This window comes from Myxocyprinus asiaticus, chromosome 29 (genome assembly GCF_019703515.2).
Source record: "Myxocyprinus asiaticus isolate MX2 ecotype Aquarium Trade chromosome 29, UBuf_Myxa_2, whole genome shotgun sequence".
In the NCBI taxonomy this organism is placed as follows: domain Eukaryota; kingdom Metazoa; phylum Chordata; class Actinopteri; order Cypriniformes; family Catostomidae; genus Myxocyprinus; species Myxocyprinus asiaticus.
This window is the reverse complement of record NC_059372.1, coordinates 9,549,530-9,576,161: the sequence shown is the minus strand read 5'-3', so window position 1 is coordinate 9,576,161 and position 26,632 is coordinate 9,549,530. Positions and strand designations below refer to the sequence as shown.

The window sequence follows — 26,632 nt, the reverse complement described above, 5'->3', positions numbered from 1 at the left end:
TATATTGTGCATCTCTTACATATATGCTGTAGATGTTGTTGTACAAGTTGTTTCCATTGAAAGTGTTGTCTTAATACAAGTGCTCTGTTTAACAAAAGTTGTCAAAGTGCATATTATCTGTTTAATTGACCCTGTCATGAGATGTCCATCCGGGTCACGGCACCAGCTGTCACGGAATCATCACTCACTGTTCTCTCTCTCTCAGGGGATGGAGGAAATGACGTCAGCATGATCCAGGAAGCGGACTGTGGTGTGGGAGTGGAGGGCAAAGTAAGAGCTACCATTTCCCAGACCAGCAGCCCTGTCACATACACTGTCACAAACTCTGTCACCTGCTTCCGGAATATTCCCTTCATGTACCATCACTGCGTCAAACACACACTATACAGAGGCTCTTTTACATCCACTCTAGATATTATCACATTTCTTACATTACTGAAATTGCAAGCACGGGGAAACTTTTTTAAAGTCACATGAAATCAAAATGGACCTTATTTATTTTCCTAATAGACATCCATGATCTTATTGTGCACAGTTAATGGGTGTTCCTTTCAGCAAAATATATTCTGAAACAATCCAATAATTTCCTGGTTGATAAAATCAAGTTCTGGCCTACATTTTTATGACATTGAATACCCTGTTTCACTCAGAAATACACCGATCAGCCACAACATTAAAACCACCTGCCAGATATATTGTGTAGATCCCCCTCGTGCCACCAAAACAGCACCAAACCGCATCTCAGAATAGCATTCTGAGATTGGACAGAGCGGTTATCTGAGTTACTGTAGACTTTGTCAGTTCGGACCAGTCTGACCATTCTCTGTTGACCTCTCTCATCAACAAGGCATTTCCATCCGCAGAACTGCCGCTCACTGGATGTTTTTTGTTTTTGGCACCATTCTGAGTAAATTCTAGAGACCGTTGTGCGTGAAAATCCCAGGAGATCAGCAGTTACAGAAATACTCAAACCAGCCCGTCTGGCACCAACAATCATGCCACAGTCCAAATCACTGAGATCAAATTTTTTCCCCATTCTGATGGTTGATGTGAACATTAACTGAAGCTCCTGACCCGTATCTGCATGATTTTATGCACTGCTGCCACACGATTGGCTGATTAGATAATCACATGGATGATTGATGGTGCCAGACGGGCTGGTTTGAGTATTTCTGTAACTGCCGATCTCCTGGGATTTTCACACACAACAGTCTCTAGAATTTACTCCGAATGGTGCCAAAAACAAAAAACAAACAGTGAGGGGCAGTTCTGCAGACGGAAATGCCTTGTTGATGTGAGAAGTTAACAGAGAATGGCTAAGAACTGACAAAGTCTATGGTAACTCAGATAACCGTTCAGTACAGTTGTGGTGAGATGCTATTCTGAGATGCGGGTTGGCGCTGTTTTGGCACGAGGGGGACATATGCAATATTAGGTGGGTGGTTTTAATGTTGTGGATGATCGATGTATGTCACATTATGGAAGTAAAATGGGTTTTGAATGCTGTTTCATGTCGACTTTAATGTTGTCTTAGTCCTAGACCACCAAAGATTTCAAAATAATGGAGAGCCATCAGTGACACAGCAATTAAGTTTAGGACAGCCATACAGTTAGAAATACATTTTAGCTGTCAGACTCTAAACAGTTTTACGTTATTGAGTCTAAACGTACCTAAAATACCTCAAAGGCAAGGTTGACCCAGTTGTGGTGGGCCATGCAAGCTTTCCAGGACATCAAAATGAGACATTATGGGAGGGCTAATTGATATTGAGTCATTCATGACTAATGTCGCTTAGACCTTGATTGAATTGGCATGGTTACATGGGACATTGTTTTTACTACAAGTCTCTGTGTTCACTCGGTCAGTCCTAAACACAACCTCAACCAAATGACCCAAAGATGCTTAATATAGCCTCATGATCTGAAACGTGTTGGTAAGCGGTATGACCTATTTGTTTATTTGTCTGTGTTGGCAGGAAGGGAAGCAGGCATCTCTGGCGGCCGATTTCTCCATCACTCAGTTTAAACACTTGGGCAGACTTCTGATGGTACATGGCAGAAACAGCTACAAACGCTCCGCCGCACTCAGCCAGTTTGTTATTCACCGGAGTCTCTGCATCAGTACCATGCAGGTAGTGTGTGTGTGTCTGCTCGAGTAATTATCCACTAGTAGCACATGAATCATGTCCAGTAGCTGCAAATAAGCACAGTGTAATGTGTTTTTGAGTTTAAAAAAGGGCTGACTTGTATCGGGCAAACCTGTACCACATTTATACTCATATAACAGTCATACAAATTTGAACAATGCTGTCTTTAGTAATAAACTGTATTATGTGTTCATTAAGGCGTTTTGGAATAATGTTATTTATTGTATACAGATGTAAAAGTACCTAAAGTACTTTTTGAGCATGACACCCTTTATATTACCATGTTTTTATTTTTTATTTGTACTATGGTAGTACCATGGTTCTTTGAACATACCTTGGTGATACTAATATAATCAATGGAACAAAAACATTATTACCATATGTTTTGTATTGTACCATGGTAATACCTTGGTTTGTTGGACAAATACAATGGTGATACCATGTTTTTGGACATAAAACCATGGTAAAACCATTTTTTCTATACCATAGTTATACCACAGTGTTTGTACATATACCATGTTAAAAATATATATATATTACCGTGTTTTTTGGATTGTACCATGGCATTAATTTTTTTTATTGGACATTTACCATGGTAATACCATGTTTTTTTGTTTTTTTATGGGGGGGATATAATAACATGGGAATAAAAATGTTTGGGGGACATACTGTATATGATGGTAATATAATTTTTTTTTCTCACAAATACCATGTTACAAAAACATAATTACCATGTTTTGGGGATTGTACAGTGGTAATACCTAGGTTTGTTGGATACATACCATTATAAAACCATGGTTTTTGGACATTTTTACAATTTTTTTTACATTTGCCATGTTACAAAAACCATATTGCCATGATTTTTTGGATTGTACCATTGTAATACCTTGGTTTATTGGACACATACCATGGTTATACATTGTTTTATGGACATAATACCATGGTAATACCATTTTATTGGACATATACCATGGTAATACTGTATTTTATTTTTACATATAGCATGTTATGAAAACATTATAACCATGTTTTTGGAATTGGACCATGATAATACATTGGTTTATTGGGCACATACCATGGTAATACCATGTTTTGGACATATACCGGGGAATTACCATGTTATTGAACATGTACCATGGTAATACCCCCCTTTTTTTTTTTTTTTTTTACATATACCATATTACAAAAACATTATTACCATGTTATTTTGGATTGTACCATGGTAATACCTTGGTTTATTGGACACATACCATGGTTATACATTGTTTTATGGACATAATACCATGGTAATACCATTTTTTGGACATATACCATAGTAATACTGTATTTGTTACATAAACCATGTTACTTAAACATTATAACCATGTTTTTGGATTTTACTATGGTAATACCTTGGTTTATTGGACACTTACCCTGGTAATACCATGTTTTTGGACATGTCCCATGGTAATAGGCAATTGTTTTTACATATACCATGTTACAAAAACATTATAACCATAATTTGGATTTACCATGTTTTTTTTTTTTTTATACATATAACGTTACAAAAACATTATAACCATGTTTTTGCCATTGTACCACGGTAAGACTTTACTTTATTAGACACATACAATGGTAATACCTTGTTTTTTGGACATGAACCATGTTTATACCACATTTTTTACATATACCATGTCACAAAAACATTTACCATGTTTTTTTAATTGTACTATGGTTATAATTTGGTTTATTGGACATAACGATACCATTGATGAAACCGCTTTAAGGGCATATACCTTGGTAATAAAGCATTCTTTTTACTTATACCATGTGCAAAAACATTTTTGCCATGTTTTTTGGATTGTTCCATGCAAAAACCATGTTTTTTAGACATATACCATGGTAATACATTGTTTTATGGACATAATACAATGAAAATACAATTTTTTGGACAAATTCCATGGTAATGCTGTATTATTTTTTACATACACCATGTTACGAAAATATTATAACCAAGGTTTTTTTTTGGATTGTACAATAGAAATGCCTTGCTTTATTGGACACATACCATGGTAATACCATGTTTTTTGGACATGTACTATGGTAATTTTATATTTAAAACACAATCCATGATAACATGGTTGCCATATAAATTCCATAGTATTACCATCTGATGCTTTCACTGCACCATGTACATGGTAACATCACAATATTTTATAATAGAAGCGACAGGATCTATAAGTATAACATTCCTCCAGCTGCCTGCTGCCTTGCTTCTCTTCCCAGCGAGTCCTGATGATGATGTCTCTTGTCTCCTCTCAGGCCGTGTTCTCCTCTGTCTTCTACTTTGCATCTGTTCCGCTGTATCAAGGCTTCCTTATTATCGGGTGAGTATGAGTGATGACTCATTTGCTCTCAGTGAAATCTCACTGGCATTTCAACCATGTGTTTCAGACAGCTCTGACATTTGAGGGTCTGTTCCATCCAAGAGTCACGGCCACTGAGCAAGAATAAGAGTCGTCAAAGCTGACACATTAAAAGATTCTTTGTCATGTTTTAATTGAGCAAGGATTAAAAGTGGACACGCTTGATCCTCGACCAATTCAGTGTAAATTATTAAACTTATCGGCAGGAGTTCAGGACAGTTAAGAGTTTTCACCAAAACCTTTAAAATCCCCATGACTTTGGCTTTATAAGCATTGTTTTCTGCCCTTGGAAGGACATATCGGAGGACTCATCCCTTTTTTGTTCTGTTAATTTGGTCAAAAAAAGTAAAATTTTAGTGGTTAAATTGTCAGTGATCACCAAAGGTGTGGCTGCAGACAGTTTTTCATGACCTGTCAACCTTAAAAGCATCATTATAGTAAAATGTTTACATGTCCATTTTCCCCAAAGGTACTCCACTATCTACACCATGTTCCCCGTTTTCTCCCTTGTTTTGGATAAAGATGTCAAGTCGGAGGTGGCCATGTTATATCCAGAACTATATAAGGATCTTCTAAAGGTAGCTAAGAGTTTATCATCTGCAAATTAAACTGAAATGTGTATTTACTTAATTTTTTGTAAGCATAGTACTTGTCATTATTCTCAGGGACGGCCTCTCTCGTTCAAAACCTTCTTATTATGGGTGTTGATCAGTATCTACCAAGGTAAGCTAAAAATCTGGTTATTTTACCATATGGTGCAATGCATGAACTAGCAACCTTCACTCAACAAATAATTGTGTTCTAAATTGAGTAGACCATTTATGTCTAGTTCTGACTGAAGCGTAACTGTGTTTGCAAAGTCGATTCCGAGGCTTGTTAGGAAAACAGGGAAGCTCCAAATCGAGAGACTATCTTGCACCACCGGCACGGTTGTGTGGTGAATGTTGTTTCTTCCAAACAAAACCCATGCATGTGTTTTCGCATGCCCGGATTGAATAGTTTATTTGTGTCTGTGGCTACAAAAGTCAGGGTGGTTTTCCAAGATTGCTTTTTGAGTCGAAACTAGAAGCCTTGAACGCTCCACCCCAGTCTTTTTGTGTGTGGGCATTCCATTTGTTTGTAAGGAGATTCTGTTTGTTTTAGACTTAATTGTGTATTCCCTGCCTTCTGTGGTAGCTTGTTTTGAAAGGAGAAGTCATATATATTTCATATTATTTTGTTTTCACCCAAATGCAGGTTTTTCTGGTCTTTTTTTTCTTTTCTTCTTTTTTCTTTAAATTGGTTTGGTTATTAGTTATGTCTACTATAGCATGTTTACACTATATTGCTATAAATATTGCCTTCAGTATAATCATATTGAAATCATGTTTTTATCAATTGCAAAAGTTTTTGTGTTTGAGGGCAAAAGGCACAATAACACTTTAAGACAGGAAGTTCTGTTACAAAAAAAGCTAAATCTTTGGAAGTGCTCTTCCTCTTCCTGAGATTGCCCATATTTGCTGGGTCTTTTAAAGTGAATACTCAGTTCGGAGATTAAAGTTAATGCTTTTAAGTTAATGTCTTAACCATTTTCATGCATCTGCAGCCTAAAGTGAAGTGAACACAGATGGTACTCATATAATGTGCAAGGAAATTTAATTTACCTAATTTACTCAACCAATGATATTCTTAGCCCGTAGGATAACACTTTATAATAACTTTTCATTAATAACATTAATAACCATTGCATTATATAATTCTTAACAGATCAGTAGTTCATGTACATTCAAATAGTTAATGTTCATGAAAATTATTTGTTTTTGTCTTTTAATTAAATTATAAAATAAATAAAATGATATAAAAGGAATAAAATTAATAACTTAATATTAACACTTGCTCTCTCTCTCTCTCTCTCTCTCTCTCTCTATATATATAATCATATTTTATTGTATAATAAAATCTATGATTCAAAGTCAAGTCAGTATGTCTTGATAAAATATATGAATATATCTGTATATTTTATAAAGTCATACTTTGATTCATATATTTATTTATACAATTTAAACTGTTATTTACTTATGTTCATATTTTAATAATATTATAATTTGATATGGATATATTTTATGTATTAATATTAAGTTATTTTTTTTACATCTTTAATAATCATTTATTTAAATAAAATGTAATCATTAGTTATTGTGTACACACAAAAAAAGTAAAAAATAAAAACTTATGAACAATAATGTAAAATAATTTTATATATAAAAATTATTTAAAAAAAATACTATATGAAATAAAATATATATAAATAAATATATAATATAACACACACACACACACACACACACACACACACGTATAATATGTCTTCAGGACTTATAAAATATAAGCAAACATGTTTCACTGAGCAATTGTGATTATATTGCTCATCATTTTATTGCTTGATTAAGGTTCTACAGCAAGGCAGTACACTGCTATATTTCTTACTGCTTGTAGTAATATATCTGCTCTATCTACAGGTAGCATCATTATGTATGGAGCTCTGCTGCTGTTTGAGTCAGAGTTTGTTCACATCGTGGCAATCTCATTCACCTCTCTGATCCTGACTGAGCTACTGATGGTGGCGTTGACCGTGCAGACATGGCATTGGTTAATGATCGTAGCTGAGCTCCTCAGTCTTGCCTGCTACATCGCATCTCTCGTCTTCTTACATGAGTTTATTGGTGAGTATTTTGACACTGCATCAAAACGTTTTTGGACACTTAAGCAACACTTAAAAATTAGTGAATGCCAGTGAATTATAGAATAAAATCAAACCAAAATCGAACCAAATGGCATTTGTAAAAACATGATACTAGACTTTTTCTCAGAATTAACTCAGAATTAATATATTTTTACAGCCGTTTTGACTCTTGGTACATGTTACTTTATAGAAGTACAATTGTTAATTGTTCATGTTAGTTAATAATGCAGTTAGTTAACTAATGTTCACATATACAACTTTTAATTTTAAAAATGTATTTGTATATGTCGAACCTATTTCATGCTGAAATAGTATTGTTCATTGTTAGTTTGATATTTAATATAGTTAACTAATGTTAATGAATGCAAATAAATACTTTGCATGTAAAATGTGCTATCTTTTAAAATAAATGCCACTTGGTTTGATGGTTTTTTTATGTAATGCAATGACATTAATACATTAAGTGTGTCTAAATACGTTTTAAGTTCACTGTATAAACACACGTTTAACATAATAGCACATATGTACAGTTGTGCTCAAAAGTTTGCATACCCTGGCAGAAATTGTGAAATTTTGGCATTGATTTTGAAAATAGGACTGATCATGAGTCTTTTATTTAAGGATAGTGATCATATGAAGCCATTTATCATCACATAGTTTTTTGGCTCCTTTTTAAGTCATAACGATAACAGAAATCACCCAAATGGCCCTGATCAAAAGTTTACATACCCATATATGTTTGGCCTTGTTACAGACACACAAGATGACACACACAGGTTTAAATGGCAATTAAAGGTTAATTTCCCACACCTGTGGCTTTTTAAATTGCAATTAGTGTCTGTGTAAATAGTCAATGAGTTTGTTAGCTCTCATGTGGATGCACTGAGCAGGCTAAATACTGAGCCATGGGGAGCAGAAAAGAACTGTCAAAAGACCTGCGTAACAAGGTAATGGAACTTTATAAAGATGGAAAAGGATATAAAAAGATATCCAAAGCCTTGAACATGCCAGTCAGTACTGTTCAATCACTGATTAAGAAGTGGAAAATTTGGGGATCTCTTGATACCAAGCCAAGGTCAGTTAGACCAAGAAAGATTTCAGCCATAACTGCCAGAAGAATTAGGGATACAAAGAAAAACCTACAGGTAACCTCAGGAGAAATACAGGCTGCTCTGGAAAAAGACGAATGGGCAGCTATACCACCTGCAAGAATTTGGGGGCTCATAGACAGCTATTACAAAAGACTGCACGCTGTCATTGATGCTAAAGGGGGCAATACACAGTATTAAGAACTAAGGGTATGCAGACTTTTGAACAGGGGTCATTTCATTTTTTTCTTTGTTGCCATGTTTTGTTTTATGATTGTGCCATTCTGTTATAACCTACAGTTGAATATGAATCCCATAAGAAATAAAAGAAATGTGTTTTGCCTGCTCACTCGTGTTTTCTTTAAAAATGGTACATATATTACCAATTCTCCAAGGGTATGCAAACTTTTGAGCACAACTGTATATAGGTCTACATTTGTTTGAGTGTATAAGGACTGCTGTCTTTGTTCCTTCACTTTAGTGGTATTATATGTTTTATCCAAGGTTTCTGGTCAAGGTTTTGTCACCGCTTTATATCCTATTATCGTCATTATATCCTATTGTTACTAAACTATTTTGACGTCAGAATTTCGGATATGTCCAGGTGAAGAATGTGGCCACATTCCACAAAATCATTCCTGTTTTCCGAAGAGAGAGCTAAATTTGAGCTGATAAAATTTGTCTCCCTGAGTCAGCATTCCAGGGCTCCAGTGTATGTTGTGAAGGCAACACAGTGTACCACACCGGCCTGCCAGAGAGCGGCTCACAACACTACAGAGCTCACTGTGAAGGGAAATACCACAAGCCTGCTCTCATTTCCTGCTGGGTCGATGCTACCCTGGCCAAGGTCTTTGTGTTTATTAGAGTAGTTCTCACTTTGAAGAGCTGTGCTTTTTTAAAAAGAATACCAAGCAAGTATTTGCATATTTATGATATTTCAAATGCATACATTTTCAAAATGTCTAATATATGTACAAGGTTCCCACCAGTGTTGGGGAGTACCGAGCTTATAGTGACACTGCTAACTTTACATTTTTTAGTAGTGTGACAGTAGCTCAGCTGTTTTCATAACAGTGTAGCTATACCCTGAGGTTTTTACATGACCACACACAATGTTGGCTTATTAAGCATTATAGGTGTATGTAAATGTACTCATTTACCTTATAGTTTTATCAGAAACAACTTGATCCAAGGCACAAAGCTTTGTAGATTGCTCCTTAGGGTAGAGTTTGAACTGACAGCCTTTCAGTTACCAGACCACATCTTTAACCAATAGGCTACACCATCCCATATCATGCATATCATGATACAGTAACCCATCCAAGACCTTAAGCATAACCGTTTCCTTATGCCCACCTACTTTGCTAAGAATTCGCAGTTGAATCTTGCATACCTGGCAGAGAACATGATGAATCCATGATGGTGGAGATGACTTGTGACTATCTTGGGCTTACGTTCACAGGGCATTAACAAGTGTGCTTTCAGTTATGTTGATGAGGCATTCTGATGCCGCAACACCCAATGTAATGTCCAACTTTGGCAGTGTGTGGCACCTGACCACATTAAACAAAGGCCGGTCAGCACCATTGAGAAAGCCTGACGCTGGTTTCCAGCAATCACACTGCACATTCTGACACACTTCCATATCATTTTTGGATGCAAGTCTCATGTTTTGACCTGACTGTGGTCTGAGAGCATGTTTTTCAAGCTGTGTTGGTGTTGTTCCCTGCATTTCTGGGAATAAATGTTTAAAAAGAGAACCAAAGGCTTATTCAGCAGGAATTTAAGTGGTACACACAAGAATAGAACAAAAGCTTTGATGAGAAAACTTTTCTGAGACTTTTTACGCAAGCATGTTAAATTGTCTAGACGTTACCATGAAACAGACCAGATTTCCGATCCTGTGGGTGGAAACCAGGGTGATCTATTTTACGAATTGACATTTGATTGATTATTTAGTCTTTTTAGTTCTTTTAGTGATGTAAACCAAAGTATAATTTGGCCTTTACTCTCAGTCTCAGACTGCATGCCTACAGACTGTTTACCCTCATCTTATGCATATTGTTCACTAAAATGGCAAAACCTTGTGAAATCAGCAAGATCTGATTGTTTGACTGCTACGCAACTTTCAGGAGACAGTGTTTAAATATTTTTTTATCAAAGTTGAACAAGACAATTGTTTTGTTTTTTACAAGAGACAAGGCTACTAGTCACTGGATTTGACCAGTCTTCCTACACTCTCAAGCTACTTATATATTTGTATATATCTGAATATTTTGCAATAAAATTAAAATTGTTTATACACTTATAATCAACAACCTTAAATGAGTAGTTTTATAATTTCCCATCGATTCCACAACCCCAATTCCAAAAAAGTTGGGACAGTATGAAAAATGCTAATAAAAGCAAAAAGTAGTGATTTGTAAATTACATTCACCCTTTGCTATATTGAAAACACAACAACTACACATTATATGATGTTTTTCCTTGTGAATTTCCTTGTTTTTTGAAAATGTACAGTCATTTCAAATCAGATGATTGCAACATGCTCCAAAAAGGTTGGGACAGTTGAGTGTTTACCACTGTGAAACATCACCATTTCTTCTAATAACACTTATTGAGCATTTGGGCACTGAAGACACAAGTTTGTTGAGTTTAGAAAGTGGAATTTTCCCCCAGTCATCCATTATATACACTATGTTGCCAAAAGTATTGGCTCACCCATCCAAATAATTGAATTCAGGTGTTCCAATCACTTCCATGGCCACAGGTGTATAAAATGAAGCACCTAGGCATGCAGACTGCTTCTACAAACATTTGTGAAAGAATGGGCCGCTCTCAGGAGCTCAGTGAATTCCAGCGTGGTACTGTGATAGGATGCCACCTGTGCAACAAGTCCAGTCGTGAAATTTCCTCGCTACTAAATATTCCACAGTCAACTGTCAGTGGTATTATAACAAAGTGGAAGCAATTGGGAATGACAGTAACTCAGCCACGAAGTGGTAGGCCACGTAAAATGACAGAGCGGGGTCAGCGGATGCTGAGGCGCATAGTGCGCAGAGGTCGCCAACTTTCTGCAGAGTCAATCGCTACAGACCTCCAAAGTTCATGTGGCCTTCAGATTAGCTCAAGAACAGTGCGTAGAGAGTGCGTAGAGAGCTTCATGGAATGGGTTTCCATGGCCGAGCAGCTGCATCCAAGCCATACATCACCAAGTGCAATGCAAAGCATCGGATGCAGTGGTGTAAAGCACGCCGCCACTGGACTCTAGAGCAGTGGAGACGCGTTCTCTGGAGTGACGAATCACGCTTCTCCATCTGGCAATCTGATGGACGAGTCTGGGTTTGGCGGTTACCAGGAGAACGGTACTTGTCTGACTGCATTGTGCCAACTGTGAAGTTTGGTGGAGGGGGATTATGGTGTGGGGTTGTTTTTCAGGAGCTGGGCTTGGCCCCTTAGTTCCAGTGAAAGGAACTCTGAATGCTTCAGCATACCAAGAGATTTTGGACAATTCCATGCTCCCAACTTTGTGGGAACAGTTTGGGGATGGCCCCTTCCTGTTCCAACATGACTGTGCACCAGTGCACAAAGCAAGGTCCATAAAGACATGGATGAGCGAGTTTGGTGTGGAAGAACTTGACTGGCCTGCACCTAGTGCTGACCTCAACCCGATAGAGCACCTTTGGGATGAATTAGAGCAAAGACTGCAAGCCAGGCCTTCTCGTCCAACATCAGTGTCTGACCTCACAAATGTGCTTCTGGAAGAATGGTCAAAAATTCCCATAAACACACTCCTAAACCTTGTGGAAAGCCTTCCCAGAAGAGTTGAAGCTGTTATAGCTGCAAAGGGTGGGCCGACATCATATTAAACCCTATGGATTAAGAATGGGATGTCACTTAAGTTTATATGCGTCTAAAGGCAGATGAGCGAATACTTTTGGCAATATAGTGTAGGTCTTTAGCTGCACAATTGTATGGGATCTTCATTGCTGTATGTTGTGCCACACATTCTCAATTGGAGACAGGTCAGGACTGCAGGCAGGCCAATCTAGCACTCATACTCTCTGCTTATACAGCCATGCACATGAAATCCGGGCAGTATGTGGTTTGAAATTGTCCTGCTGGAAAATGCAGGGATGTCCTGGAAAAGACAGTACTGGATGGCAATATATGTTGCTCCAAAATTTGTACATATGTTTCTGCATTAAAGGTGCCCTCACAGATGTGCGAGTTACCCATGCCATGGGCACTGACACACCCTGGCCCATACAGACACTGGCTTTTGGACCTGATGCTAATAACAGCTTGGATAGCCCTTTTCCTCTTTGGCCTAGATAAAACGGCTTTGTTTTTCAAAAACTTCTTGAAATGTGGATTCATCTGACCAAAAAACACAGTTCCACTGTTCTACTTTCCATCTAAGTTGAGACCGAGCCCAGAGAAGTCGGCAGTGCTTCTGGACAGTGTTGATGTATGGCTTCTCCTTTACATAGTAAAGTCTTATCTTGCATCTGTGGATGTAGCGGCGAGTGGTGTTGACTGACATGGTTTACTAATGTTATCCCAAGGCCATGTTCATGATATCCATTACAGGTGAATGCTGTTTTTTTAAGACAGTGACGTCTGAGGGAACGGAGATCACACGCATTCAGAAGTGGTTTTCGTCTTGCCCTTTTCACACCAATATTTGACCAGATTCTTTGAATCTTTTAACTATATTGTGCACTGTAGAGGGTGAAATGCCCAAAATCCTTCCAGTTTGTCTTTGGGGAACATTGTTCTCAAAGTGCTGGATTATTTGCTGAAGCATCAGTTGGCAAATTGACAAATCTCGAACGATCCATGCTCTTGAAGGACTAGGCAGTTTTTGGAGGCTCCTTAAATACTATGACAAGATTGCCTCACCTGTTTAACATCTCCTGTTTCACATTGCCTTATTATTTCAACTGTCAAATTGTTATTAGTCTTAAATTGCCCCTGTCTCAACTTTTTTAGAGCATGTTGCAATCATATGAGTTGAAATGACTGTACATTTTCGAAAAACAATGAAATTCACAAGGAAAAACATCATATAATGTGTAGTTGTTGTGTTTTCAATATAGCAAAGGGTGAATGTAATTTACAAATCACTACTTTTTGTTTTTATTAGCATTTTTCATACTGTCCCAACTTTTTCGGAATTGGGGTTGTAATTCAATTACATCTTTCGCAATGCTTTATGGAATTGTTGTTTATTGCCTCATGAAAGATTGTAAGTACACAGTCTTGTACCTTTGTCTTTTTGTCAGATTTTTAAAAATACTTCTCTGCTTCAAATCAAAGTTTGTAATGGTGTGATTCACATCAGAGCTGGTTGGTTTGGTTCTTGGTTTAGATCTCTTTTATGAAGAAATATATGAAATCCCTATGGAAAAAATGTATGAAAGTCAGATATTTCCAGAACCAAGATGGCTGAAAAATTGATTATTTTTAAGGTGACATTCTGAACCCATGAAATAGGGTAAAGAACAGCCGATCCTTAAGGCTCTTTTCTGTACCCATTCAAAAGGGTAAAGAACAGTCAATCCTTAAGGCTCTTTTCTGTACCCATTCAAAAGGGTAAAGAACAGTCAATCCTTAAGGCTCTTTTCTGTACCCATTCAAAAGGGTAAAGAACAGTCAATCCTTAAGGTGCTCTTCTGTACCCATTCAAAAGGGTAAAGAACAGTCGATCCTTAAGCCTCTGATCTGAACCCATTCAGAAGGGTAAAGAACAGTCAATCCTTAAGGCTCTTTTCTGTACCCATTCAAAAGGGTAAGGAACAGTCGATCCTTAAGGCTCTTTTCTGTATGCTTTTAAAGGAGAACAGAACAGTTGATCCTTAAGGTGCTCTTCTGTACCCATTCAAAAGGGTAAAGAACAGTAAATCCTTAAGGCTCTTTTCTGTACCCATTCAAAAGGGTAAAGAACAGTCGATCCTTAAGGCTCTTTTCTGTACGCTTTTAAAGGAGTACAGAACAGTTGATCCTTAAGGTGCTCTTCTGTACCCATTCAAAAGGGTAAAGAACAGTCAATCCTTAAGGTTGTTTTCTGTACCCTTTTGAAAGGTTACAGAACAGTTGATCCTGACACTAGCAAGTAGCTAAACTAGCATGTTTTTGACTATTGCCTACATCATATGCAATGGATACTAACACAATATGTTTATTCCACTCTCTCACAGATGTGTATTTTATTGCCACCCTGTCTTTCGTGTGGAAGGTTACGGCCATCACTTTGGTCAGCTGCTTGCCACTCTACATCCTCAAATATCTGCGTCGACGGTTCTCCCCTCCGAGCTACTCCAAACTGACCTCTTAAAGTCCACTTCTGCATCCTAGAACAAATAAAAATAAAACAACAAAAAAAACAGCCTCAGATCGGCTAGCTTTCCCACATCTAACACATGACTAAACCTGCTGAAACTTCTGGTTTGTTCAGTTATTCTGAACCAAACACTCCAATTCAGCAAAATACAGGTGTGATATTGATGTTTGATGGATTCTGATTCTTTGGTCTGTCTCTTTGATTGAAGAGTCAATAGAGCTATTCAGTCATGACGTCAATTTGTAGGTCAATCCAGAAAGCTAATTCGCCATGGGTTCCTGTGGGAACTTGTAATGTTTTTAGAATAGCCGTTTTCGATTTACCTACAAAACGTCTTCTCCCAGTGTTAAATACCAGACTCCCAGAGAGTCATTCGAACTGAATCATCTAATTTCTCTGCTGATTTAAGCTTAAGTGAATCACTCTCTCTGAGGAAGACTAAACATACTGGTTTGCTTTGGGATTCATCCAGGAGACAAAGGTACATCGAAAGAGCTCATATGTGAAGTATTGCATGACAATTGATAATCTATTGTTGTTATGCATCTCAAGTTTATTTAATTTATTGTATTTATATACTCATAAGAAAAAGAACTTAGCACAGTTAAGATGGAAATGGGAAAACTGGGATTAAGTTATTTTATGGTGTTTTGGTAGCTTTTTATTTATTTATTTTTTTTTAAACTTTGTACTACTGAATATGATGATTCAAGGGACTTGAAATGACTTGATCAAATTAAAAACAGAGAAAAGTATCTGTTGCACAACCCCCAAAATACTATTATTATAGTATGATCATTCAAAAGGGTATACAAATCATACTTGTGTTTGTTTGTTTGTGTATGTGACTGGGCACTTAATGTGCATGTGCAACTAAATAACTAAGGTTATCTGGAAACTATTTAGCTTTAGCATACTAACCAACCTCAGATGTCACAGTTTTGGTCAAGGTATTTAAATAGCAGTTGGTAGTGTCTGAAGAGCATGGCTGATACAGTGCCATAAAATACTGTTTTTTTTTTTGTTGTTTTTTTTTTTTTGTTGTTTTTTGTTTTGTTTTTTTAACATTACTCTGTCTGTCTGTATAGGAATGGCTTTCCTCTCTTGTGGTGACCTCTGACGTAGAAATGGTCACTTTGTACCCCTACCTCCCCCATAGACCAGGGTTCTGACATTTGGTTTTATTCTGACCATTATGAGCAGGACACACACCTACACTCGATTAAAAAACATACGACCACTCCTGTATTTAAAGAGAACTTTCATTCACTGGTTTAAAGGGCCAAATTCTGTGACGCATCAGTTTTTTGTCATATTCGTCTTGTGGTGTCCTTAAAAGGATAGTTCACCCAAAAATAGACCAGAACTGTCCCTTTAACACAACAGCATCTTTGTTTGTAAATGATCAAAAACTGTGATGTGCACTTAACATTAATCAGTGTGTTTGTGTCTGTGTGGTTTTAGAAGGTTTATTAGCTTACAGTGCCACATTTCTGACCTTCAAACATCTTATTTTGTTGAATGGACTTCATTATTGTGAATATTGTCAGTTTCAGCTTTTCTTGCATGGAACAGAATTTGTACAGATTGTGATGTGGATCTAAACGTACACAGAATACCATGAATTTCACTGGACTGCTTTTTTGGTTGACTTTTTATTTTTATTTTTATGGTTATGTAAAACACCAGGACTACTTTTCATTTGGTAATGTATTGTAACCTACTGAATTGTAAATAACAAAAATGGTTTTTATTTATTAATTTTTTCCCCTGTTTGTGTTGGGATTTGCACTCTAATACTTGCAGAACAAAAAAAGGGACAAGTGTGTCTCAGATTAAGAGGTGTTAAAATAAAGAATCTTTTGTTAACCAATTTTCTGCTTGTTTCTTAAATATAATAGTTCTCAACTATAATAATATGGTATAATATCATGAGAAAAAAAATTCAAATATATATATATATATATATATATATATATATATTTATTTATTTTTTCCCTAGATGATAACTGGATGCCACTTGCTATATATTTTATTATATTTATCGAGTGACATCCAATTATCATTTAGGAAATAAAATGGTTATTTTACATTCTTTCCTATTTTTTATTGTAATCTAATTTTGTCAGTGCATTCCAAAAATGAGTTAAGAAAGACTTTACATGTGCAATTGATATTACTTCTGGTTCATTTGTCATACTGGAAATGGCAGGTCAAGTCAAGCGTAGTGTGCTGTTTTATACTGCACATTTAGGGAACGTTGCAAGTCATTCCGAAGTTACATGCATACAGGAAATTCACATACTGTGCACAATAAATACTACATACTAAATAGTATGATGGATGTTACCATGTTTCACCATAAGGGGGAGTCTAAAAATTATGCACACTTTGGATAAGTGCATAGGGGTGCCAATCTATAGTTTATAAAAGTGTTGCAAAATACATCAAATGGAATGATTACATGAATAAATAATGTGGAATTCTCTCTTTCTCTTTTTTTTTTTTTCATGAAATCACACTATTTGACTGAAAATGAATGGGTTAAATGAAAATTCTGACAGTATTTACTTGTGTTACACAGAAGAAAGAAATTCATAAGGGTTTGGAACAACATAAGAGTGAGTAAATGATAACCACAGTGTTAATTTTTGGTGAACTATCACTTTCATAAACGTCTATCACTTGTCATTGCTTCCAGTTTCAAAGTGGTAACATGCAGATTACTTTGAATCATGTTACTGTTTAGAGCCCCGCAGAGAGCTGTTTAGTGTGTTTTTGGATTATTGTAGTTCTGATCTACATATTAAATTTGTTTATGCTTTATGTTCTTCCCTGATTCCTCTTAAACAACCATAATGTCTTTCTGATGAAATGGATGATTTGGACAAACTCATTATACCCATATAATTACACACGGCTGTTCTTTATTAATGCGGTGAATTCTGCAGTGTGCCAGATGCTGCAGTGTGCATATAATGTAGAGCTGAGACAGACTTTCTTTATCACACACATGTGCTGCTTCATATCACACAGCAGCGATGGTTTGCCGTGTGATGATGCCTGACCAGTCTCAGAGGAAGAGCTGGTAAAATAGTTAGGAAGAAGATAAGCACATAAGCAAGGATACACACAGATAATGGGACTAATATATATATTTGCATTCTGGGATTGTTTACATGACTTAAAATAAGCACATTAAGCACATCAAGTCACATATGGTGTCTTGATCTCGCCACAGAGGGAAAAAAATTCTCTAAAAGTAATAATTCTAACTTTATATCTCACACTTGTTACTTTATTTCTCATGATTACGACTTTATATCTGGCAACTGACTTCTCGTAATTCCAAGTTTATATCTTACTGTGACTATTTCTCGCAATTGTGACTATTTCTCATAATAGCAAGTGTATATCTCGCAATTGCAGGTTTCAATCACGAAATAGCAAACTATCTCACAATTGGGAATTGATATCTTGCAACTGTTACTCTATCTCGCAATTGCAACTTTATTTTAGAGGTCTGCACAGGCCTTAAAATGAAAGCCGACCCTATACCCGCCCGGTGTTGGGTAAGTTACCAAAAAAGTAATCAACTACAAATTACTAACTACTTTTCTAAAATTATAATCAGATTAGTGTTCTGATTACATCATTGAAAAAGTAATCACATTACTAATTACTTACTAGTTACTTTCTAAACATTAATGTCAATTTTCTCCTTGTTTATTGTCGCACACCCTTCAGCTGTCAAAGAAACACAAACAGATGTACATATGAACATATGAATTCACATTTTAATTGTATTTCACATAAATATATTTTTTTGAAATATTTGTAACCCAATTAATGTACTTAAAAATAATTACTTTTATTGAAAGTCAGTAACTGTAATATGATTACAAGAATTTAAAATGCAATGTGTTACACTACTTTTTGTGCCTAAAAGTAATTCCATTACAGTAACTAATTACTTTGTACTCCAATTACACCCAACACTGACCCAGCCCGAATGGTACAGGCAGATTTTAAGACTGAACCCGAAATCGCTCACTCTATCATTTTTTTTTCTCCAAGCAAGCATTGTTTCAATAGGCTGTATTATATGTAAGCATCATAGGCAACATTCATAACAGTATTGTAACAAACACATAGGCTACACAGTTTTAACAAGGTACGGCGGCCCCTTAGCACACCAGAGCAGAAAGAAAGAAAAATCATTGGCTTACCGTTTATCAAGCACTGAAAATTTGCTTGCTACAGAACATTCTCAAATAATATGAAAAAACTGAACAGTCACCTCCAACATAATTTCATGAGAATTCGTCACATTACTACAAATTCATACATATGAAAACAGACGACTTATTCCAATCACATACGCTTCACAAACACGCGTTTGGAATCTGGAAGTGTCGCTTTCCTCCTTATTACACATCAGGACTTTAACTTTAATATCTTGGTTTTGTTTACACTCTGGGTAGTGTAAGGTGTTACACTCTATTGTTAGGTTTAAGGATGGGGTTAGGGTTAGGGGTTAAAGTTATGAAAACGCATTTTTGGATTAATATGGAACAAATACCATATCGGGAACTACAAGGACACAAGGGAAGCATCTCCCATTGGTGGGTGTATAAAGGGGCGGTCACACTAGGCTTTGAACATGCAAAACATTTTCGGACATCGCAATGGAGCAGGATATGTCGCGCAGAAGGGCTTTTGGTTTTAGTAAATAACATTTCCCAAATAACAAATAATATCATATTCAAAATGTTCGAAAATACCGTCTACTCACTTTCCGGCAACAATAAAAAAACGCGAACTTGTGACAAATTTGCCACTGATAATTTTCACATGCAAATGAGCTTTGTAAAAAACTTGCGGCAAATTGTCCATAGTTGCCAAAGGTTTGCTGAGGTTCACCACTACAGGCGAAAAGCGCAAACTTCTGGCAAACATTTGCGGCAAGCTCATTTTCATGTGAAAATAACGAGTGGCAAATTTGCAACAAGTTTAGATTTTTTGTAAGGGTTGATCCAAGAGGTCAGTGTGTGACGTTTCAGTTTTCTATTGGTCACGCGTCCTCTCGTCATCCAGATTTGCAGTTCAGAGTTCACCAAGCTTGAACTTTGGTACGCAGTGTCATACAAAATTTTTTAGCATGAGCATGTGTTTCAGGTCTCCCATGTTTGCATGAGTTTGAATGGGAGTCAATGGAGAGCAAAGTGTAGTATGACCCCCCCCCCCCCCATTATATGAATTCTCCACCTCATACTTTTGTGATGAATTGTTGTGTTCATACATGAACACAACAGCTTCAGGAGCACCGTGGCCTTCCTTATGCCAGACTCTCTCTCTCTCTCTGCTGGTGGCGTGGCTGCTTATATGCCGCTCTCCCCATGCTCACTGGAATTAGAAACAGGTGTTAAACATTATCTAGCTCAGGTGCAAGCACACTTAATGCTTTCTCTCTCTCCGGACGGACGCTTGACCATGCCCCCGCTGCCACAAATCCCCACCGCCCGACTCAGGCTGGGGACACATCCGGCCTGTCTACCACTCCCCCCCAATTTCTGGAAAGGAAGTCGGCGACAGCCATCTGCGCTCCCGGTCTGTGGACCACCCTGAACTTAAATGGCTGAAGAGCCAGATACCAACAGGTGATCTGCGCGTTGGTATCCTTCATGCGGTGGAGCCATTGGAGTGGGGCGTGATCCAAGCAGAGGGTGAAGGCCCGCCCCAACAGGTAGTACCGAAGAGTGAGGACCGCCCACTTGATGGTGAGACACTCATTTTCTATGGTGCTGTACTTAGTCTCCCTCAGCGAGAGCTTGTACAGCACCGGGCGCACCTCCCCCTCCACCACCTGCGAGAGCACAGCCCCCAGCCCTCTGTCTGAAGCGTCCGTCTGCAAGACAAAAGGGAGAGAGAAATCAGGTGAATGTAAAAGCGGGCCCCCGCAAAGTGCGGCTTTAACCTGCATGAATGCCTGTTGACACTGCTCCATCCACTGGACCGGCTCTGGAGCTCCCTTTTTAGTGAGATCAGTCAGTGGGCTGGTGACATCCGAATAATTAGGCACAAATCTCCTATAATAGCCAGCCAGCCCCAGGAACTGTCTCAACCCCTTTTTGGTTTTGGGACTCGGGCAGGTCGCAATCACTGCAGTCTTGTCAATTTGGGGACGCACCTGCCTGTGGCCCAAGTGGAATCCCAGATACCGTACCTCCACCCGCCCAATCGCACACTTCTTGGGGTTTGTTGTGAGTCCTACTCGTCTCAGCGATCTCAGAACCACCCTCAGATGCTGCATGTGCTGCTGCCAATCATCGCTGTAAGTGATGATGTCACCCAAGTAGGCAGCAGCGTAAGCCGAATGTGGTCTGAGGATTCAGTCCATGAGACACTGAAACGTAGCCGGGGCTCCAAACAAACCGAACGGAACCGTCACAAATTGGTGTAATCCAAACGGCGTGGAGAAGGCTGTTTTTTCACGGGAAATTGGTGTCAAGAGGATCTGCCAATAACCCTTTGTCAAATCCAGTGTCGAATAAAATCGAGCAGTGCCCAACCAATTGAGCAACTCATCAACACGAGGCATTGGGTAAGCGTCAAATTTAGACACCGCGTTGACTTTTCTATAATCCACACAGAACCATACAGACCCGTCGCTCTTAGGAACTAGAACAACTGGGCTGGACCAATCACTTTGGGACTCCTCTATTACCCCCATATCGAGCATTGAATCCAATTCTTCCCAGACAATTTTCTTTTGTGTTCGGGCAATCGGTAGGGACGGCTACATACCACCACCCCCGGCTCGGTCTCGATGTGGTGCTGGATGAGGTTCGTACAACCCAGTAGAGGGGAAAACATGTCTGCAAACTCCTTTTGCAACTTGGCAAACTCTGTGAGTTGATACAGTGAGAGGTGGTCTCCGCAAGTGACCGGGGTAAAATTATCGTGTTTTGTATTCACCTCCGGCCCGAGCTCCGCCCTCTCCGGAACTACCGTAGCGAACGTCACAGGGAACGCCTCCCTCCACAATTTTAGGAGGTTGAGGTGATATATTTGAAGTGCGCCCCCTCTATCGGTTCGCTTTACCTCATAATCGAGATCCCACACTCGTCGTGTGACTTCAAAGGTTCCTTGCCACTTGGTGAGTAATTTGGAGCTCAGTGTGGGAATACGAGTACCTTATCTACCGGTGCAAATTCCCGCAGCTGAGTTCCCCTGTCATACAGTCAACTCTGTCATTCTTGAGCTTGGAGCAAATTCTCCTGTGTTAGCTGCCCCAAAGTGTGGAGTTTTGCTCTAAGATCAAGAACGTATTGAATTTCATTCTTACTGTTTGAAGGTCCCTCCTCCCAAGCTTCGCGTATAACGTCAAGCACGCCGCGGGCGCCGCCCATACACCAGCTCGAATGGGGAAAACCCAGTGGAGGCTTGCGGGACCTCTCATACTGCGAATAACAGGGGATTGAGCCATTTGTCCCAATTTCTAGCATCCTCGTGCACAAACTTACGAATCATGTTTTTAAGGGTTTTATTATAGCGCTCCACAAGGCCATCAGTTTGCGGATGGTAAACACTGGTGCGAAATGATTTAATGCCCAATAATTCGTAAAGCTTGCATAGTGTCCGTGACATAAAAGTTGAGCCCTGATCGGTGAGGACCTGCATCGGCAGTCACTTCCACCTGAGGGGGAGAGCGGCGGGCACTGTTGATGCTGTGGGCGACGGGAAACCCTGCGCGTGGGGAACTGGCTTCGGTGGCGGGACTCCTCACCTCCGCGGGGCAGGAACAGGCTCTGGGGAGAGAGCAGAGTGAGAGAGAAGAGGGGAGGGGGAAGAGATCAGGGAAAATATAGGGGAGGGGGAGAGAGAGTGGGAGGGCTCTTCCGCCCTCTGGTCCTCCGCCAGTTGGACAGCTTCCTCCAGCGACGCCGGGCGGTGGCACTGGACCCACTCTGCCATTTCTCTTGGCAGTCAATGGATTAGCTGCTCCAGCACCACCTGGTCGACAACTCCCGCGACGTCGCAATCCAGCAGCCATTTCCGGCAGGCGTCTCGGAGCCGTTGGGTGAAAGCTAACAGGTCTTCTCCAGCTTCATGGACCAGAAGAGTTGCCAGTACTGTTCTGGACTACGGCCAAACCGCTGCAGGATGGACTTCTTCAAGTCTTCGTAGGCCAGGAGGTTAGCCGCCAGCAGTTGTTGTGCAGCAAGCTGGGCTTCCCCGGACAGCAACGGGAGGAACATGTGTTAAACATAATCTAGCTCAGGTGCAAGCGCCCTTACCGCTTTCTCTCTCTCCGGACGGATGCTTGACCATGCCCCCGCTGCCACAATTACAAAACTAATTTAGATGAAAACAAGATTTTGTTTTTCACATTAAAGTAGGTACATGCTCAATTGTTTAAAGTATTATTAAAAATGAATTAAATTGCACTTTTAAAATGATCCACATTTTTTACATCTCTAGCTATATTTCAAACCAATAACATTTCTGTTCAGTAAAGTCAAGTCAAAGTTTATTATAAAATGCCTAACAATAAAGCTTACAGTAGTGATTGCTGGCAATGAACTCTGCAAGTTTCAAAGAAAATGTGTGTGGTTGGGTTAACAATTAACAGTGTGAGAACAGTTCTTCACAGTAGCTGCAACTACTACGGACCATAAGACAGATCTAGACTTGCCTGTTGTATTCCACTGTGTACATTAACAGAACATTTCGATGATAAATCACTTGGAAAGATATTTGCCTGGTCTCACACCCTTGTAGAGAGCTATTTATATACACAAAACGGGCTGAAATGTTTTCATTTGCTTTTTAAAGCATTACCTCTGCTGACAAAGATAGTCTTAAGGGTTTGCTCTTGTAAATGTGATTATAACCACAACTCTAGGTACAATGATAATAAAGAGACGTATTGAGAAGAATACATTGCAATACATTATGCAGAAATGCTGGAGTGTTGCTAAGGCAAGAATCATTATTACTACTGCTTATACTGAGGGTTTGGGATTTGAACAAATTTCTTACACTAAGTATTAATCTACAGTGTGCAGTTCATCCTCCAATATTTGTGCCACAGACAGGAATGATACCATAAATAATGCAGTTTGTTGAGGAAAAGGTGATTGTCATGTGATTTACTTATAATATAATGACAATAAAACGGGCAAAAATCCTACAGCTTGCATTGAAAGCAATACCCAAGCCATATAGGGACCAGAATATCACAGAGATGAAGGTAGGCTCTTTTGACTTACTGTAGGCCGGTAAGCAACCACCTTGCAACCCACCCAAGAACACCATAGCAGCTGCATATCAACGCCCGGGCAACCACTCAGAAAACCGTACTGTAGCAACTGCATAGCAATACCTAGGCACCCACCCAGAAAACTTTAGCAATCATACAGCAATGTGCTAAAACCACTCAGAACATCATAGCAACTGAATAGCAATGCCTGGACAACCACTCAGTACACCATAGCAACTGCGATCGAGTCGATCAAGTGAGTATTGCGTGCTTTTCTTATAGAGAACAAGCTTAAAGATGTTGAGCTTTGATTCAGAAACACTGAATTCAGCATGTTTCTTAGAGAACATGCAATGCGTTCCTAATAGGCTATTCATACTGTATTATTGGTCGACAGATAAGGGGTTTTCAGAGATATTTCTTAAACCAGTAAAATAAATGTTAATAAAAACATTTATTAAAGTGGTTATATTTGTTATAGTAGTGTTTATCACAAAGTAGGTGGTAAGAAAATATACATTCTTTGGTGTGTTAGAGCTTTAGAAATGGCTAGAAATTATTTTAACATTAATATTAATAGTAATAAATGTATGTCATTATATCAAAATATGTTATGGATATGGGATTGTTTATTTTGAACTCTTTTAAGTTTTTGTCGTTGTTCTTGCAAAACACTTAACAATTAAGACAAATAAGTTTCAAGCATATTTAAATTTGATCAATGCTAAAGGTTAGTCTTAGTCTCAGACAGCATGGAATACCCACACACCATTCATTGCTTGCATGATGCATATTGCAGCAAAAATGGCAAAAGCTGGCATAAAATCCATTCTGACTGGCTGGCTGCTATAGGCAACTTTTATGAGATGGGGTGCACAGGTTTTTATCAGTTTATCAGATAAGTTACTAGGCTGCAACAATGAGCGCCTACAAGAAGAAAAAAAATCTATTTGATTTTTTTGCCATTGAATCTTTTAATAAAATTAGAGAGTACAGCTTGAAGCAGATTATGTGATTAAGTGATTATTTGAATAAGTTACCACTTTGTTGCATGTCATACCACACTAAATGATAAAAAATAATAAGTAAAAAAAAAAAAAAAAAAATGAATTTTTTCATAAATTTTGCCTAGGGCCTCTTAATGCCTAGAACCAGCCTTGACACACCATGTCAAGAACGTGTGACATCTAGAACACCATAGATTGACGGAAGCCAGCTGGTACGTGATAGCTGTGCAGTGTGTAAACCTCACTCCCGTGGCCTCAAGAGGCGCACTAGCGACTGATGCTAAAGGCTGTAGCCTTTAGCCTCCTCGTTAGCACGCCCGCCTCCCATGTCAGAGATGCTGGTTCGATTCCCGCTTGGAGCGGGTCGTGTAGGACTGTGACCCGTATAGGAATGAGGTTTAGAGGGGTAAGTGTAAAGGAAGCCAGCTGGTATGTGATAGCTGTGCAGTATGTGTAAACCTCACTCCACGGTATATGTAAACCTCACTCCCCTGGCCTCAAGAGGTGCAGTAGCGACTGACACTAGAGGCTGTAGCCTTTAGCCTCCTCGTTAGTGTGCCCATCTCCCATGCCAGTGATGCTGGTTCGAATCCCGCTCAGAGCGGGTTGAACAGGACCAGTTACAATAGCAACTGCAAAGCAGCCCCGGGCCACTACTCAGAACACCACAGCAACTGCATAGCAACAGCCGGGCAATTACCAAGAACACCTTAGCAACAACATAGCAACTCAGAACACCATGGCAAATGCATAGCAACATGCTAAAAACCATTTAGGACATCATAGCAACTGTGTACGTCCAGGCAACCACTCAGAACCACTTAGAACACCATCGCAACTGTATAGCAGCGCCTGAGCAACCACCTAGAACATCTTAGCAACATGCTAAAAACCATTTAGGACATCATAGCAACTGTGTACGTCCAGGCAACCACTCAGAACACCATAGCAACTGCATAGCAACGTCTAAGCACCCAGTCAGAACACCATAGAAACTGCATAGCAATGCCCAGGAACCACACAGAACACCTTAGCAATCGTATAGCAACGTGCTAAAAACCACACAGGATATCATAGCAACTGTTAAGGTCAGGGCAACCACTCAGAACACCATAGCAACTGCATAGCAACGCCAGAGCAACCAGTCAGAACACCATACCAACTGCATAGCAATGCCTGGTCAACCACCCAGAACACCTTAGCAACCATATAGCAATGTGCTAAAAACCACACAGGACATCATAGCAACTGTTAACGTCCGGCCAACCACTCAGAACACCCACAGCAACTGCATAACAATGCCTGAGCAACCAGTCAGAACACCATAGCAACTGCATAGCAACGCCTGGGCATCCACCCAGAAAAATTTAGCAACCATATATCAACATTCTAAAAAATCCCACAGAACACCATAACAACTGCATATAAATATCCTGACTGACACTGCAACAGCATAGCATTGTGGTGGATGTAAAAATCTAGTTTGTTGTTAACTGTTAGTAATTTTGCAATTATGTATAATCATACTTCTAAACAGCCATATATTTATATACATGTATAAACACCCACAAAATTCCCTTGTTTTACATGACTAAAATCTAGCATCTAAAGATAAGCAACAAGTAGATTGGAAATTCTTTGAAAGATCTGAA

At 38.8% G+C, this 26,632-nt stretch overlaps 1 protein-coding gene across 3 annotated transcripts in view; it reads left to right on the top strand.

The window, feature by feature from the left end:
- LOC127419980 (probable phospholipid-transporting ATPase IIA) overlaps positions 1–14,751 on the top strand; it is a 67,108-nt gene extending 52,357 nt beyond the window's left edge. For 2 of the 3 annotated variants that reach the window (XM_051661860.1, XM_051661861.1), the window contains 7 exons: positions 206–270; positions 1,977–2,132; positions 4,449–4,513; positions 5,022–5,130; positions 5,218–5,275; positions 7,051–7,254; positions 14,566–14,751. In XM_051661860.1, coding sequence (XP_051517820.1) covers positions 206–270; positions 1,977–2,132; positions 4,449–4,513; positions 5,022–5,130; positions 5,218–5,275; positions 7,051–7,254; positions 14,566–14,702 — 794 coding nt within the window. In that variant the 3' untranslated portion in view covers positions 14,703–14,751. The remainder of the gene's footprint in view (positions 1–205; positions 271–1,976; positions 2,133–4,448; positions 4,514–5,021; positions 5,131–5,217; positions 5,276–7,050; positions 7,255–14,565) is intronic. The other variant, XR_007893764.1, reaches the window with a different exon arrangement.
- The last annotated feature ends 11,881 nt before the right edge of the window (positions 14,752–26,632 follow it).